The 17,927-nt window shown below is 38.7% G+C and overlaps 1 protein-coding gene across 2 annotated transcripts in view; it reads left to right on the forward strand.

Annotated features, from left to right (window-relative positions):
- Window positions 1–17,927, forward strand: part of slc4a10b (solute carrier family 4 member 10b) — a 28,684-nt gene that overhangs the window by 6,288 nt on the left and 4,469 nt on the right. For both annotated transcript variants that reach the window (XM_005452982.4, XM_005452983.3), the window contains 18 exons: window positions 5,555–5,710; window positions 5,845–5,983; window positions 6,368–6,528; window positions 6,677–6,862; window positions 8,880–8,968; window positions 10,337–10,494; window positions 10,598–10,685; window positions 11,231–11,377; window positions 12,244–12,347; window positions 13,073–13,247; window positions 13,412–13,545; window positions 13,732–13,977; window positions 14,114–14,219; window positions 14,582–14,743; window positions 15,032–15,145; window positions 16,866–17,027; window positions 17,136–17,387; window positions 17,596–17,664. In XM_005452982.4, the coding sequence (XP_005453039.1) occupies window positions 5,555–5,710; window positions 5,845–5,983; window positions 6,368–6,528; window positions 6,677–6,862; window positions 8,880–8,968; window positions 10,337–10,494; window positions 10,598–10,685; window positions 11,231–11,377; window positions 12,244–12,347; window positions 13,073–13,247; window positions 13,412–13,545; window positions 13,732–13,977; window positions 14,114–14,219; window positions 14,582–14,743; window positions 15,032–15,145; window positions 16,866–17,027; window positions 17,136–17,387; window positions 17,596–17,664 (2,648 nt within the window). The remainder of the gene's footprint in view (window positions 1–5,554; window positions 5,711–5,844; window positions 5,984–6,367; window positions 6,529–6,676; window positions 6,863–8,879; window positions 8,969–10,336; window positions 10,495–10,597; window positions 10,686–11,230; window positions 11,378–12,243; window positions 12,348–13,072; window positions 13,248–13,411; window positions 13,546–13,731; window positions 13,978–14,113; window positions 14,220–14,581; window positions 14,744–15,031; window positions 15,146–16,865; window positions 17,028–17,135; window positions 17,388–17,595; window positions 17,665–17,927) is intronic.

A 17,927-nucleotide genomic window follows, 5' to 3' on the forward strand; every position in this document is an offset into this window, starting at 1 on the left:
TCTTGGAATAGCTTCAACAGTCATTCCAGAGAACACTGTATATACATGCAACCCTGTGTTGTTCTGCAGTGAACTGAGTGGGCTGACTCGAGTACAAACACAGACTCTCTCTATCTCTTTCTCTCCTCTACTGTCTTGCTCTCCATGATTGCTGTTTTATACCTCTCTCCACAAGGAGATACAACATTTACTGCATTTACACTTATTTCAGTGCTTATGCCTGACAATTTTCAGAAACCTTAAAAAAGGAACCTAAGTAAAATAGGTACCTAACTCTGGGGGTGAATGTTGTGTCTACACATAATAGACAACTTAGTAAAGAACCAGTTTGAAATAGTATCTTTAGGCATTTTGTTACTACAGCCTGTCACAAAAACAAATCAGTTGTTTAAATTTCTTCAGTTGAATCTATAAAAAGTGCCAAAGATAACATAGTTTGACATATAAAATAGTGTTTTTGCACCAAGAAGATGATTCCCCAAAAGCCATAAAAAACTGTAAAATATAAAAAAAAACTTGGGGTAGTGTGCAGTGTTTCTTTAGAAAATTTGAATAAACTGGAGAAATGGTAGACAACAGGGAGATGCCTAAAAATGATCTACAGCAGTATCCGAGAGTCATGACCAAAAAATCCAGCAAAGACCGACACCAGACCTCAGAGACTGATCTGGCCCTTCAGTTGGTCCATTTAATGTTGGTCTCACTGGAACGGTAGCTGCCAAGAATCCATTCCTAAGGAAGAGAAACAGGCAGAAAAAAATGAGAAATGATAACTTAGCCAAGAATCGGTCTGAAAATCAGTGTAAAACATGTTGAAGGTACTCTCAAAGTTTAGAGCTACATTTTCAGCCAGTTGAGTTGGGGATCTTGCTGAAATGCTGAAATTATAAATGCATAAAAGTACCGTCAGACTTTGAGCCACCATGCAGCGCCATCGGGAAATCTTCTAATTAACAACAGCCAATTTTTCAGCATGAAAATGATCTCGAATGCACTGTCAGTACAGTAAAAGCATACCTGGATAGAAAAACACAGTGGAACACCATCAGTTATCGATTGGCCTCCCCAGAGCCTGAACCTCAATATTGCTGAAGCAGTGTAGGATCATCTTGACAGAGAACAGAACCAAAGCCAATCAACATCGAAAGAAAAGCTTTGAAATATCCGTTGAAATACTTCACACTCAAACACCTGTAAGAGTTCTGAGGTGATCTCACCAGTTGCACTTAAGCCTAAAACTAGATTAAAAAAGAGAGGTGATCAAGCTTTTGCAGCACAGCACCACATCTATGGAATAATCGACCACTACACTACACATCTGCACTGCTCAGACACATTTATGTGCCTTTATTGGATAGTGTAGCAGTAAAAATATACAGGACTCTGGGGAAAGACACACCACAAAGGGCCACTGGTTGGACATGACTCCCTGCAGCTGTACTCCAGACACATAGCATGCAACCTGCTCACCCACTGAGCTAAACTGGCACCCACATGTAAATCTTATTTTTATTTTAATGTATTATCTTGTATATATATTGGATTTCATCTACTTTAAAAAAAATAAAATGTGCTATAAAAATACATTTGACCTACAGGTAGCCTGAAGAACTATTCCTGAAGACTATTTAAATAAAATACAACAAAGGTGGCTGTAAAATGATTGACCTTCAAGCTTGTTAGAAACAAAATTCTGTTTAAGTCTTATATACCATCCATTTATGGTTACATGGTACAACAAGTCACTATATTTCTTTATATTTTCACAGCAAAATATAAAGAAAAGGTGTAGCTGTAGGCAGTACTGTACATATACTGTACAGTACAATCACTGGATTACTTTAAATGTACTGTTGTAATTTTATCGCAAAATAAATAATGCAATATATTGCACCATATACTAAAACGGACCAGGTCACAATATTCATAGTCATCAGATTTCACCAGTGGAATTAATGTGCATTTTACATACTAGAGTATTACAAATCCACCAACCATAAAAGCTGTTCCATCAATTTGTTACAGTTTTATTGTTTGTTTTATTAAATTCTCATGATTATTATTATTTTAATGTAATCCTTGTTTCTTCTTCCTTTGTATAACTAAGAAAATTGGCAACCTGGCAAATTGTTTCCATCATGAACATGTAACTGAATAATCTTTGACAGTGTATTTATAATTTTCATGCACTTTTTCCCCCTCAAATCTAAGAAGGGCTTATTATTACTTAAAAATAATCTGATTATATAATCCTGTCTGGTTTGAAATCTGATTATATAACCTGCTACCACCCAGGCTTGGTTAGCATTTAGCATTTAAAAGATAAAAAAGAAAGCAGACATGAATCAACAGTGAGGCATCACAAATTCACAGAGGGCCCAGTATCATCAGGTATTACTTCATTACAGGGTAACTGCAAGAAAACATATAACACAAAGTCAGAAAGTTATAGAAATACATTTAACTGATTTTGAAGACTCTCATACTACCTCATGCTCCCTGTGGACCCTGATAATTAACTGTAAGAAACAAATATATTAACAAAATAATAATAACGACAGCAAAACATTTTATCTCAACGTATTCTCAGTTATATAATTAATGCCATTTAAATAATTTTTTGTATTTTTTTTGTTATTGTTTTGCAAAGTTACAATTAATTTGTGCATTTTACAAAATGAAAGTGAAAAAGGCAAAACCTGCAGCTTTTATCCAAAGTACAGACCACATTATTGTTTGACTAACCCTTTTCCAACTGAGAATCATTGCCTCAGACATTGACTCAGGTGCTAATTCTCATCCCATCTGCTTCACACCCAGCTTCAAATCACGCCAGTGCAAGCTGGAAGTCATCACTCATTGAAGTCAACAGAACCAGATCCTGAGGCCACCAAACCTTTAACCCTCCACGCCTTGACTCAATGCAAACCAAAATCTTACTGCAGTTATACACTAGCAACTACTAAAAACAGGTGAAGCTAATCAGACACAAGATTCAGTTCTAGCACTCAATTTGCCTCCTGCTATGATCAGGGCATGCTGGCATGTTACAGGAGGAGCAAACAGTCGGTACCTTCCCATCTGTCATTAAGGAGTAAAAGGAATACATTTTTCCAGTAGACCTGGAAAAAATATATATTAAAAATATACTAAAAACTATTCAGACAAAGTGAACAGAAGAAATAAGAAGTAACAGGCATACAGTATACTTGCTTTATTATTCACAACTCTGTTTAAGCTAATTTAAACACAGATTCATTCTGGTTCATGTATCATTAATGACTTAACTGCTTGTCGAGTTAGGTAACGTTTTTATGTACCAAGTATGACATTAGCGCATTACATAATAGTTACACAGAAATCGGCAGGCGCCTGAAGAGATCATGATGAACTGGGCTGAAATGATGATTAATAATACATCATATAAAGAAGGCTTTTCCATTTAAGTGTCACTGGATTATCGTGGCTTTTTCTGCAATCTGCGGATGAAAAGAACTATCTGCTGTTAAGTATCTGATGACTAAATGTTTGAGCAAAAGGTCAAAGCAAAATAATCTTCTCAAACCACAGTTTCTTTTTTAAAATTGTTAAACACAAACAGACACTGCTGATAACAGTTTTACACCAATGTAGCGATCGTGTCCAATCTGTGGAAGTGCGTCTGGTTGTGCTGGGAAGTGTAACCGAACATTTTTTTAATAAGACATTCTGGTAGTCAAACTGGCTGTGTGCAGGCAGGAGAAGGACCCCAAAGCAAACTCTTGGAAACGGGGTTTAAACTCAAAATACAGCTTTATTTGCTGAGTGGGAAAAAGGCGATACACAACAATACAAAACTAAACTGGGAAATACTAATTCACACAGGAAACACAGAGAGAGTCTATGAGGGAGGACGCGACACAGAACTGAGGGAGACTCTGACATAAATACACAGAAAGATAAAGAGGGACGTGGGAGCACACGGGAACACAGCTGACACGAATAATCATAACGAGACAGGGGAAGCTAGACTGAACAGAATGAACATGAAAACATGGGACCTTCACAATAAAACAGGAAACATGATGCGGGAGAGGAGGAGAGGCGGACGAGAGGGAGCGAGGGAACACGAGGGAGTACACAGACATGACGGGCTGGGGAAACATGAACGCAAGGAAGGGAAACAAGGCACAAGGACTCACACAACTAAATAAACACAGACACACAGAGGGAGACACAGGGGGTAAAGACATGAGGGGAAATCTAATAAACAATACCAAACAGTATAGCCTAGGAACCCTACAATAAACCCTTAGAATAACAAATGGACTTAACAGAATACAGAATGCCCCCCAAAAAACACACAACACTGAAACCCCCCGGGTCAGAAGTCCCAGGACCATGACAATGTTAGGCTCTGTTAACATAAATTTCATATTTGACACAGGACTATGGACTTAACAGTCCTTAACAGACTCTCTATTTGTCATTGTTTTTTTAAAAGTCAGCTTTGGCTTGTTAGTGTTAATAATTCCACATTAGAATAGCAAAGTGCAACTTTGAAGCAAATTAAACTGTGACTTCTTTTAAACTTTGTGGCATAAATTTTGCTGTTGATAGGAAAACACCTATTAGCCTTAAAATCTTCACCCGTTTCACTGCGTATGTGTGTGTGCGCAGAAACTGCCTGAGTCCCACCTGCAGTAAAAGTCCAGCACAGAAGCACAAAACTGAAAAACGTCCAAACAGCAGACATGGCTCCTCTTTTGAAGTTATTTTGGTGCATCCCCGGGCCCCTGAAGACAATTGTGGATTATTATCAACTTATATTATTTTTAAGAACTTCATTCATTTCTATGATTAGAACCTGAAGTCCCATCCCAACGCTCTCCCCAATATTCCTGATAGACAAAAAAATTATGCACTGACACCAAAAACAGTTTTTTTCCCTACTTACTCTGTTGCTGTATTTATAATATTGACACCAAACATGCACAGTTACAGATATCTGCTAATTAATGGTAAATAAAGGAATGATAAAATGCAACTAGAAGTGAAGCACAAACTTCTTGGTTCGTGTCACGCAGCAGTCCAAGTTATTGTCAGATGATTCTATTAAAAAGCACAAACACCACAAACATGTCGGCAACATGACGTTAGTGACTTTACAGCTGCAGGGCCCCGGACAATAAGTTATGAAAAAGAAAGAAAGAAAAAATCTACCACCATACAGGTGTTTTGGATGAGGAAATTATAGATCAAAATATCAGACTGTAAACATGCTTTTAAATTCTCTCAAGTTAGACTATTTAGGATGGAAGCCACAAGTCGCCATTGGCCTTTTTGGTGCTTCATTTTTCATTTTTCAGGCTTGGAAGTTGCCCCTTGCTGACCCCGAGTTAATGCTCAGTATGGTCTGGCGGCAGTAGCCATTACGTGATTACATCTTATCTGTCTGAGCCATGCGTTCGAATAAAATAAAAATACGCAGGATGAATGGATTAACACACAGAAGTAGCATTTCACCCAGGCACAGTGAGTGTATTTTATTGTCTTTAATCATGTTTGTCCCCAGGTCACAGGACTCTCTACATTGGGGTCCACGTCCCTTTGGGCAGTACCAGACACCGCAGCCATCGCCGCCACCGCCACCATGGAAACAAGTACAGCAGGAGGCGAAGCAAGGAGCGAGCCCGCACTTTGGTGGAGGGTAGAGAGTCTCCGATTTATGGTACACACTTTATTGTTTTAAAGCACTGGAATAAAACTATCTCTGCTCTCATTTATTATTTTGTAATAACCATAGGATCTTGGGTACAGCTAATCTCAGTTTATACCAATCATTTGAATCCACTGCGTTTCTAGATACTCCGTCCCAGAGAGTGCAGTTCTTGCTGGGTGCAGAAGATGATGATGAGGAGCACATTCCTCATGATCTCTTCACGGAGATGGATGAGATCTGTGTGAGGGAAGGACAGGATTCAGAGTGGAGGGAAAGTGCCAGGTACTGTCAACATGGTTCCATTATCTATTTTTGTTTCCATTAAATTAAGTAATTGCAATTCAAAGTTGTAATTGTTGGCACATTTTTAAATTAATTTATGTCTGTAATGGTTGTTGATGTTAAGATGTCTTTTCCTTTATGTATCAAAGATTATAGATCTCCGTTGACACGGTAAATCTGACATGTTATTTAAAGAGATACACACTGAAGAAAAGCAGTAAAGAAGGAGACTAAAAAAGTGTATTTTTGAGAGAAATATATGACTTATACGTGAGCAGAGAGGGACCTAGAATGAATAAGTGTTGTTACTGCAGCTAGAACAGATGGCCTGCCAGTTTGTGGTCTGTTGGCCTCTCCTGACAGGAACTCAAATTCCTGTTGCAGGTGGCTGAAGTTTGAGGAGGATGTTGAGGATGGAGGGGAACGATGGAGCAAGCCCTACGTAGCAACGCTGTCTCTTCACAGTTTGTTTGAGCTGCGCTGTTGCATTATCAACAGCACCGTGCTGCTCGATATGAGGGCAAGTACCATTGAAGAGATTGCAGGTAATGACTTGAATTCTGTTTTTAAGAAATTTTTCTTTTTGGGAAAATTTTTAACTATTTTCAATGTATAAATATGGGTTTTTTAATCAGTTGCTCAAGATTTAAGTGTAAGAAACTGAATGCATCAGCTTGCGTTTGTCTATTTCAGACATGGTCTTAGACCACCAGGACTTGTACTCACCACTGGGGGATGAGCTCAGAAAGAAAGTGCGTGAAACACTACTGAAGCAGCACCATCACCAGAACCAGAAGAAGCTGGCTAATCGCCTGCCACTTGTACGATCCATCGCCGACATTGGCCGGAAAACATCTGAGCTTCATCTGGATAAAAATGGTGAGAAAACCTGAGAGACTGTCTCCTATAAAATAATATTCTAAAAAGAAAGAATCACTCTTTAGTTAAAGTGGTCACAACATGTTGCTTTATACCAACTGTTGGAAGTGTTCTAGTGTGTATAATTTGTGAATGTGCAATATGTGTATGTGTCTTTAATACATATGGTCTTAACTTGTGCATATTTCCATCTTTTGCTCATTCCTCATTCTGTCCACAATCTGCCCACCCACCTGCCACAGCCCCACTCAAGTGAACAGGTGCTGGTTTATACACTATGCCCTTGCCCCTTTACTAGCTTTTACTCAAAAAACACATTGCAGAGAGGCTTCTTGTGATTTATGTTGGCAACTCTCGTGACTGGCAACTCAAAATAGATAATTTTGGTAGACAGAAACAGTTAAGTTAAAGAGAAAATTGAAAAGAAAATGTTTAATAGGCTGTATAAAAAAATGTTAATATTGGTCTTCATGGTGGAAAAACTATTTGACTGAATTTTGGGCTGAATTTAGTAACTGGAAGCTCTATTTTCCAGTATCTTTGCCAGCTACATTTTATAAGCTTAAGGTTTGCCAGAATCCCATATCACAAAATTAGTTACAGAACAAACCAAACTGTTTGTTCAAAGATTTTCTCATTTGAGGGTGTTCTTGGTGTTGTTTTATTTTAACAGGCCGTTTTAAAGCAACAATCTGAGATAAACTCCACGTCATGCATTGTGAGTGTATTAGACACTATAATTAGTGTTAATTTTTTGACCCTGCTGTTTAATGAATACAGAAATTAGGCCAAACCTGTCAGGCAGCTTGGCAGTGATCACGTTGATGAGCATGGGTTTTTTTTAGACAGCAACACTGCTGAAATTCATTTTTTAAATCAATAATTGCTCCAGAAAGTTGTACTCATCTCTGTGTGATCATCCTCCTTTGCCTTTATTTAATGAAATTAATCAGCTACTGAGTGCAGGTGACCATGGAGTGTAATGAAACTAGTTACAAAGCAATTCATTAATAGATATCCAACTGAACAATAAAACTGAAGTAATTCAGTTTTTAACAATTTATTGAATAATTAACATTTGCATTCAAATACTTCATCATTTACTAAGTTTATGTGTTCATGTTTTCAGTTAAAGTATAAACTCAGATGGTCACATCATTAGCTGTTCAGGTTTTTGTTAACATGTGGCAGCAACAGACATGATCGATATGTTGAAGTTCAAAACAAGCATCAGAATGAGAGAGAAAGACGAATTAAGTGACTTTGAATGTGGCAATAATAAGGTTGATACCAGATGGGCTGGTCTGAGTGTGTCTGAAACTGCTGATGTACTGGGATTTTCCCACACAAATATCTAACGGGTTTAGAGAGTGTGAAAGAGAGAAAATATCCATATCCTGTCTTCTTGTCGAGCTGCTCTGAGCTGCTATGAAGGCAACAGTAAGTCAACTGATCACTTGTTACAACCAGGGTATGCAGAAGAGCATGTCTGAATACAAAATATGTCAGTTCTTGAAGCACATAAACTGCAGCAGCAGAAAACCACATTGATTGCTACTCCTGTTAACTAAAAACAGGAAAGTAGGGCTAGAATTCACACATACTCACCAAAATGAGACAATAGAAGACTGGAAAAATGGGCTGCTCTGAGGAGTTGTGACCTCTGCTGCGACATACAGATGGCAGAGGGAGAATTTGACATGAACAATATGAAAGCATAGCTCCATCCTGCTTTTTATCAGTGGTTCAAAAATCGCTGCTGTTGGTGGTATAATGGTGTGGAGGATATTTTCTGGTTTTCACTTTGGACCCCCTGGTATCTGGTCGTTGTTTAAATGCCTTTGTGACATGGTGACGGTTAGTTACCAGGCATAGCTAATAAAGATAACACAAATTGTTAGTTTCTGTTTTTTTCCCACTTATTATTGTTAAAAAAAGAAAAAAAACATGACGCTTGTACATAAAATTAATTCATGTGTATTTTGAGCTAATTAAATATCTGGTCTGGACTGTTCAGGTCAGCTGACCGCCTCCCAGTCTCAGTTAGCAGTTCAAGACGGCAAAGGGGACATCAGTAGAGATAACAGCTCTGTGGACTTCAGCAAGGTATGGTACACAGTTTATACAGGTGCAGGCATAGTGTGTGTAGTATGTGTGCAAAAGACTAAAAGGTTTATATATGGCTCTATGTATGCTATATACATTAAATTTATATTAAAAATGCTAATTCTTTAAAATATTATACATTTTCATATGTAGACTACTCAACATATAAAACAATAAACCATGCATTAGTGTGCCAGTAAAATGTTTGCATCATAAATATCTTTAATGTTTGAAATAGTAATTGCATATAACAATGACAATAAAAATAACAATAAAAAGATACTTCATGGAAATCCAGTGTGAGTATAAGCATAAAAATAACACTATCAGATATGAGAAAAAGAGTGTGTCATACCAGACTCTGAGCAGACTATTATTTTATTGTGTGTCATTGTTGGCATTTTAATGGAAAGGTCATCTAGTAAGGGATTAGGATTATAACCCTGTTAAGTATCAAAAAAAGACTGTCACCACAGATAATAACCACAACCACACACAGCAATGACAGAAACAAAATCCTCACTGAAACCGTTTGCATAATGTATATGAGTTTAGCCTGTTGTCTAGGTCAGTGTCTGAACTGCTTCGTGTGCTTTGCCCGGTGCACTGGGACAGTTATAAAATGTGCTGTGCTTTTATAACGGTTGAAATAATTAAACTAGAATTTTTCTTATAAAATAATGCACATACGTTTTCCAACTGCAGGGTATAATTTACTTTAAATACAAAGAATAATTATTTTTCTGGTATAAAAGTCTCAATATTGCACTATTTATGAAAGTCAACACATATAGAAATGGTAATTTGTTTGGTATCTGAACGGTTGCAGCACATGCGATACTGTCTATGTTGTGCATATTATTTGCATTGGCACTAGCAACTGCTCAGTAATATAGAAAAACTAAAAAAAAATCTGAAAAAAACAAAAACTACCAACAACAAAGGATAAAGTGACTAAAAGAGGATTATTTTTATCATCAGGAGCAGGTTTTATACGCTATTAGGCATCTGATTTGCTTGGAAATGAAAAATAACCTAGCCTTATGAGTTATTATGCAACAAATCAAAGTAATATTTGTTTTTTAACACTGTTTTGTAATATTTCATTCACTCATCTGCGACTAATTTGACTGTTATGTCCTGTGACACGTAAATCCCGGGCAATTTCAATGCATTTAGACTGAATGTCATTTAATATCTTACATTTGGGGCTTATTGTGAAGGTAAGGTGTAAAAAATAATTACTTAAATGCAAAAAATGCTATGTGGTGCCACTATTTTTAAACCATTCTTGTTGTGAGACCTGTTTGGATGTTATGCTAACCATGAAGGATATTATGAAGCACTGTTCTTTGGGGTCTTTTTCAGATAGACATTCATTTCATGAAGAAGATCCCACCGGGAGCGGAAGCCTGTAATGTGTTAGTTGGCGAGCTGGAATTCCTGAACAAGCCAGTGGTGGCGTTTGTCCGCCTTTCACCGGCGGTTTTGCTCAACGGACTGGCTGAAGTCCCGATTGCCACAAGGTCACTACCATATGATGTGCCTACACCAGTTCGAGATCACAGAAAGAAGTCAGCCACATTTGATTTGACAAATCAAATTAAAATGATGTGATTTTGCCTCTAGGTTTCTATTTATTCTCCTGGGTCCCTTGGGTAGAGGGCCTCAGTATCATGAGATTGGGAGATCTATTGCAACACTGATGACAGATGAGGTAAGAATTCACTAAGGGAGAAATATTACCAAGTTATCATCCTGAAGGGTTTATTTATTCATTACTGTTTTGAAGAAGTGGGTAGATTGGTGTAAATGTCAGTCAGATGTCATACTCAGACTTTCTGCAGGCACTTTGCATAAATTCACAGCCCAGCAGAACTCACCAAATTTCAAAAGTGATGGAACATTTCTCAGCGTGAAGTACAGCTCAGAGCTTTAATGACATGCTCTCGGTGATTACTCAGCCCCTGTGCCCTCCTTTTTTGTCTGGATCTTATGCTGTCATCCACCATAACTGTGGAAAAGAGAAAGTCTGAACTTAATTACAAACACACTGTTTGGAATAAGCATAAATGAGTCAGTTAAATTTAGTTTGTGCAGCACCTGTCAGGTAATCCAAAGGTGAAGCTGCTGTAAACTGTCCCTAAGTGTAAATCCCCTTTTAACAGATATAAAAAGTGATGGCTGTTGTTCACAGAGTGTTGCATATATACACTGCACCACACTGATATAGTGCATATAAACATATGTCTCTGTTTGCAGGTTTTCCATGATGTTGCCTATAAAGCTAAAGATCGAAATGATATAATTGCTGGTATCGATGAATTCCTTGATCAAGTGACAGTCCTGCCTCCTGGGGAATGGGACCCATCCATACGGATAGAGCCACCAAAAAATGTACCTTCTCAGGTCAGTATGAATTTTATTAATCAGTTGCTGATTTTTTTAAATGCAGTCAAATTCAGGAACTCTTTAATATTTGATAAAACTGCGCCTCTGTAGTGAGAACAAGATTATTATTTCCACTGACAATACTTTATATGCAGATCATTCCAAGAATCCATGCAAAACTGAGCCTTCATTCAATAATTATTTTATAAGTTACAGGCTCTCGAATTAGACAGACTGGATCAAAACTTTGCCTATATTTTCTCTCCTAAGTTCTTAATTACAGGAGAAATTCACATAGAAATTCCAGGGCTGAAAAACACATTCAAGCTCTGTTAAAAACTCCAAGAAAACCAATTTTACAGTCTAAATATAAAGACAATATTGCTGTTTTTTCATGGTTGCTCAGAGTTTTTAGATTTTCTGAAACAGTCACCATGTGATGGGTCTCTTTTTTAATCTAAATTTTGACACCAGGCCTATCCTGGTGCCATTAGAAAACTATGGGATTTTAGGTTGGAGAAACTGAAGCCAAATGATTTTTGACTGAATGATCCATTTGGCAGTATGGCTCTGTGCTGGGACATCCCCATCCATCCAGGAAGAACAGCAGCAAGACGCCAGCACAGATAGAGAGTAAGCATCAGTGACGACAGATATGACATTGATTAAGCCAGACAGAACAAGAAGGGTTTGCAGATGCACAGCCACCATGAGCAGGTTAAAGCAGCTTAGATAGTGCACCATACATGAGATTTATCATTTGAATGTATAGAAGAGTATCACGTGAGCCATGAGCTGATTCTGTGCTGGGATTGTGGCTGAGCTTGACTTTTGGCCTGCTTAAACTAATGCTATGCATCATTTGTGCCTTGTTTGTTAAATAGGAGAAAAGAAAGAAAAGTAACATTTTACCAAATGGATTAGTAGAGGGGGATGAAGAAGAAGAGCACGATGCTCATGGCAGTCCAGAACTGCAGCGTACCGGGAGGTGAGTCACCATCCACGTAACTTTGTGCTGAACATTGCGGGGGTCAAGATCTCTGTCTAAATAAATAAATAAATCTGGGTAAATTCCCAGATGATTAAACATGCAACTATGTTGCTGGTAATACCTGAAATGAGTAAAGAAAATCAACAGCCTATTTATGCAAGATAATTCCCCCCCTGTAAATTATGCCCCTGTTAGTCACACAGGAAGTGACAACACAGAGTTTTTTTTTTGTTTTTTGTTTTTTTTAAAGGGAACTGTGATCACCAGGAAGTTAAGATGTTCATGAAGCCACCTTGTTAAACATAAATGTGCTGGAGATAATTTAGGATAATTCTACTAAGCATCCAAAGATTCACACTACTTTATTTGGTGTGTTTATTCCTCATGTGTTGTACACATAAAAGGAGTTTGAGGTTGAATCAGCTGTGCTTCTACAAAATGTAGACTGTGATGCTAATCGGCTATTCCTGGGGAAACTTGGTCTGCAGTTGCAGTGATGAAGTGGTTTCCATAGAAACATCTCCAGTCTCAGTTTTTGCAGAGAGACTTTATCCGTCATGGGGAACTATTCCACTAAGCCAATAGCTGAGCACTGGGAAGGCAGTGAAAGGAAAACAAGTTAGGGGAAAAAAAAAACCTAGCTCATTTAAATTAATAAAACTGTCAAAATGAAAAGCTCAGAATACTGACGCTAATATTTATTTATTTATTTATCTTCCCAGGTGGTTTGGCGGTCTCATTTTAGACATCAAACGCAAGGTCCCTCACTACCTGTCTGACTACACTGATGCTTTTAGCTTACAGTGTGTCGCCTCTTTCTTATTCCTCTACTGTGCCTGCATGTCCCCTGTCATCACCTTTGGAGGACTACTGGGCGAGGCAACAGAAGGACGCATAGTAAATCACCTGCCGTTTCCTCTAAATGTTCACGCTGTTCTGCAAAGACTAGCTTCACACTGTAGTAGAGTTTCATTAGACAATACTTGTAGTTCAACATCATGAATCCTTTTTCCATATATATATAACCATTAGTAATTTCTTTTTCCTTTCCCATCCCCCAGAGTGCAATTGAGTCACTGTTTGGAGCCTCACTGACTGGAATTGCCTATTCCCTGTTTGCCGGGCAGCCCCTTACCATTCTGGGGAGCACGGGGCCTGTGCTTGTTTTTGAAAAGATATTGTTCAAATTCTGCAAGTATGTTTTTCCTTGACAAATGTCGAATTTTGTTTTGTTACATTGTCTGACGTGAAAATGAATTGATTGGCCATAAATTGATCTCATGGACAAAAAGCATACAATTTTATTTTAATATTGATTTTCCTCTAATTCACAATATTTCAAAGACAACAGCTTTTCCCCTCCTTTTAAATCTCAACATAGGGAGTATGGCTTGTCCTATCTGTCACTGAGGACCTGTATCGGCCTGTGGACAGCTTTCCTCTGTATTCTGCTGGTGGCCACAGATGCCAGTTCCCTCGTTTGTTACATCACACGTTTTACAGAGGAAGCCTTTGCCTCACTCATCTGCATCATTTTCATCTACGAGGCCTTGGAGAAACTCATCCACCTGGGGAAACACTATCCCTTTAACAAGAACAACAACCTGGACAAACTCACCTTGTACTCGTAAGTGGACGTTAATTCTCATAGCATGGGCTGTTTAAAGTAATGCAGGAATAATTATGAAGACCATTTCATAGCCACACAGTAAATCCACGATGACAGATTATTAACTTACCCAGATGCTCATGTGCTACCACAGATGTTCATGCGTTGAGCCTTCTGACCCCACCAATGGCACCCTGAAGTACTGGGAGATGAACAACATCACCGCTTCAGAAATCTATTGGGAAGCACTGGAGGTCAAGGTATTACTGTACCACTAAAAAGTATTAAAACCAAGAAAACAACAACAACAATAAAAAAAAAAAAAGCAAAACATGAACAAATCTGTCAGTTATGTTAGTTTTATATGCATATAGGACATATTTAAATACTGATTTACATGGGGACAAATTTGAAAAGCATTTATTTAGGTTTTCCACCTTAAAGTGGCATCCTCTTCCAGATGGAGGAAGCTGAATAGAGGGGATTAAGGGCATGTGTGTTGGATTATATTGGATTACTCAAACTGCACTGCAAATCACTGTAAAAGCACATTTTGAAAGTTTTTTGTAAACATGGGAGCTCACAAACCCTGTAATGAATAGTTGTGCCCTGTCCTCTGCAGGGCTGTATTGAAAATCGTGGGGAGTTTGTGGGCAGCGCCTGTGGACCTCAAGGACCCTACGTTCCTGACGTTCTCTTCTGGTGTGTCATTCTCTTCTTTTCCACGGTCTTCATGTCAGCTTTCCTCAAGGAGTTCAAGTTCAGCAATTACTTTCCCACCAAGGTACTGTCCACAATCTCTTATCAGTTGCGATAGTGTACCAACATTATGACTGAATCATCAAGAGAAAGGTACTAGTTGTCACTAACTTAGCGTCTCTTTACTTTTGTAGCACAATGCAGTGGCACACTCTAGTGGTCATACTTAAGTATAGCACGATTAAAAGGGCAGTAGTGACTCAATTGATTGGTTTCTATTAATTAGTATTAATGAAACCCATAAATTTATGGATTGTTTGCATTTATTTTTTTTAACAAACACCCCTCTATTTTTTTGGTTTGTTTTATTTAGGTCAGGTCCGTTATCAGTGACTTTGCTGTTTTCATCACTATCCTAACCATGGTCTTGGTTGACTATGCCTTAGGGGTCCCCTCTCCAAAACTGAAAGTTCCCAGTGTGTTTAAGGTGAGCCAGAGCATACAATAAATTGTTCAGTTCAACCTTCTATATGAAAGATTAAATATACACAAGTCTATCTCAAAACGGCACACACATACCCACACACACAACCCCAGTTCTGAAAATGTTTGGACACAGAATAAAACTATTTGCAAATCTCATGAGCCCGTATTTCATTAACAATAGAGAAAAGAAACACATCAAATGTGTAAAGTGGGAAACATCTCAAATAAGTTGCAGCGGGGGCAACAAAAGGCTTCAAGCGGTACTAAAGCAAAATGACTTGAAGAACAAAGAAAAAAAAAGCAATGTAGCCAGGCAGAGTTCACCATTCTCCAACAATGTTTCTCAACTTAAAATTTCAACATCTACAGTACATAACATCATGAAAAGACTCTGGGAATCTTGAAAAATCATGTCAAGGCTGAAAATCGTTATTCTCTTTGGAAAACATGGACCCTGCATCCTGCAGACTAAAGAGGAGAGGGACCATCCAGCTTATTATCAGTGCTTAGTTCCAAAAGCCTGCATTTCTGATGGTACAGGGGAGCAGTGGCACCTATGGAACTGGCAGCTTCCACCTGTGGAAAAGCACCATCAATGGTGAAAAGTGTATACAGGTTTTGTAGCAACATATGTGCCCAGCTAGAAGACATCTTTTTCAGGGAGGACATATCTCAGCAAAACAATGCTAAAGTGCATACTGTGCGTATTACAACAGCATTGCTTCACAGTAGATGAGTCTGGGTGCTGAACTGGCCTGTTTGCAATCCAGACCTGTCACCATCTGAAAACATTCGGAGCATGTAAACAAATGAAACAAACAAATAATGAAGCAAAAATATGACAAAGAAGACACAGGACTGATCTAGTCTGTTCTAGCTCTACATTAGACTAGAATGGGGGAACAGTCATTTACCATAAAGTTCAGCAGCTGGTCTCCTCAGTTCCCAGATGTTTACTGATGTTAAAAGAAGAGAGGATCCTACACACTGATAAACATGGTCCTGTCCCAAGTTCAGAATGAGCTAATATTTGCTTAGTTTAAACATTAGATATGTTTTAAATGTCCTATTGTGAATGAAATATGGGCGATCGTGGCTCAAGAGTTGGGAGTTCGCCTTGTAATCGGAAGGTTACCGGTTCGAGCCCCGGCTTGGACAGTCTCGGTCATTGTGTCCTTGGGCAAGACACTTCACCCGTTGCCTACTGGTGGTGGTCAGAGGGCCCGGTGGCGCCAGTGTCCGGCAGCCTTGCCTCTGTCAGTGCGCCCCAGGGTGGCTGTGGCTACAATGTAGCTTGCCATCACCAGTGTGTGAATGTGTGCGTGAATGGGTGAATGACTGGATATGTAAAGCGCTTTGGGGTCCTTAGGGACCACAAAGGCGCTATATAAATACAGGCCATTTACCAATGAAATATGGGTTTATGAGATTTGCAAATGATTCTGTTCTGTTTTTATTTACATTTTACACTACATCCCAACTTCTTCAGAACTGGGTTTGCATATGTTGCTGCCCTTACTGGCCAGAAGAAGATACCCATCTAAGGTGATTTTAAGGGATCGGTGAATGCACATCCCAATACACAGTGAATGCACAATTTAAATAAAAGAGGACATGGAGACTATGATTCCCCATCACCTGCTATAAGAATTCCTTTAAAATTACTCTTGACATGCTATTTTAGGGTAATCACCTAACCAAACGTAATATTTTCCCATTAGCCGACAAGAGATGATAGAGGTTGGTTCATCACCCCATTGGGGCCTAACCCCTGGTGGACAGCAGTCATAACGGTGGTGCCAGCTATGCTTTGTACCATCCTTATCTTCATGGACCAGCAGATCACAGCTGTCATAATCAACAGAAAGGAACACAAACTCAAGGTACTTTCCTGCTTACCTACAGACTGCAAATCACTTGCATAATATCTTGCTGAACTGCATCAAAACAGCTTAACTTTAACTTTATCAACCGGTATCTCCCCTCTCTAGAAAGGCTGTGGATATCATCTAGATCTGTTCATGGTTGGGGTTATGCTAGGTGTTTGCTCTTTGATGGGGTTGCCATGGTTTGTAGCAGCCACCGTCCTCTCCATCACCCACGTCAACAGCCTGAAACTTGAATCAGAGTGCTCAGCTCCCGGGGAGCAGCCCAAGTTCCTTGGTATCAGAGAGCAACGCTTTACCGGGCTCATGATCTTTGCTCTTATGGGGTGCTCGGTCTTCATGACATCAGTGCTCAAGGTGAGGCGCTCGTTTTAACTCATTCTGCAGTTATGATCACAGTATTGTTAAATGTGACTTGAATTACGAAAATGCTTACTGTTTTATATTGCTATTTTCACTGCCTTAAAGCATCATAAACATACACAGGTTTTTATGTTTACACTTAATTTTTCCAAGTATCCCTCAGGAACTACATGAAATATATTTCTCTATTGTTGATTTTCAGTTCATACCCATGCCTGTGTTGTATGGAGTATTCCTTTATATGGGGGCATCCTCTCTCAGAGGCATTCAGGTAAAAGTTGTTGGAGTTTCACAGTAATATGTAATTTATTTGCTGAAATTATGCATGTGAGAAAATAACATGTGTTATTTTTCCTATAGGATAATCTGTGTAGGCTTTACATTCTTGCTTAGCCATCATAGGGGATCGCCTCCATATTGTCTGGCTGCCCAGATAAGAAGAGTTAATTGGTCTCTAGCGTGTTCCCATCTTAAAATGATGGGAACACATTAAAATAGTGCTTATTTTCACTATTTTTAACAGTTGCCTTTTTA

The sequence above is a fragment of the Oreochromis niloticus genome, linkage group LG16 (genome assembly GCF_001858045.2).
Source record: "Oreochromis niloticus isolate F11D_XX linkage group LG16, O_niloticus_UMD_NMBU, whole genome shotgun sequence".
NCBI classification, from domain to species: Eukaryota; Metazoa; Chordata; class Actinopteri; order Cichliformes; family Cichlidae; genus Oreochromis; species Oreochromis niloticus.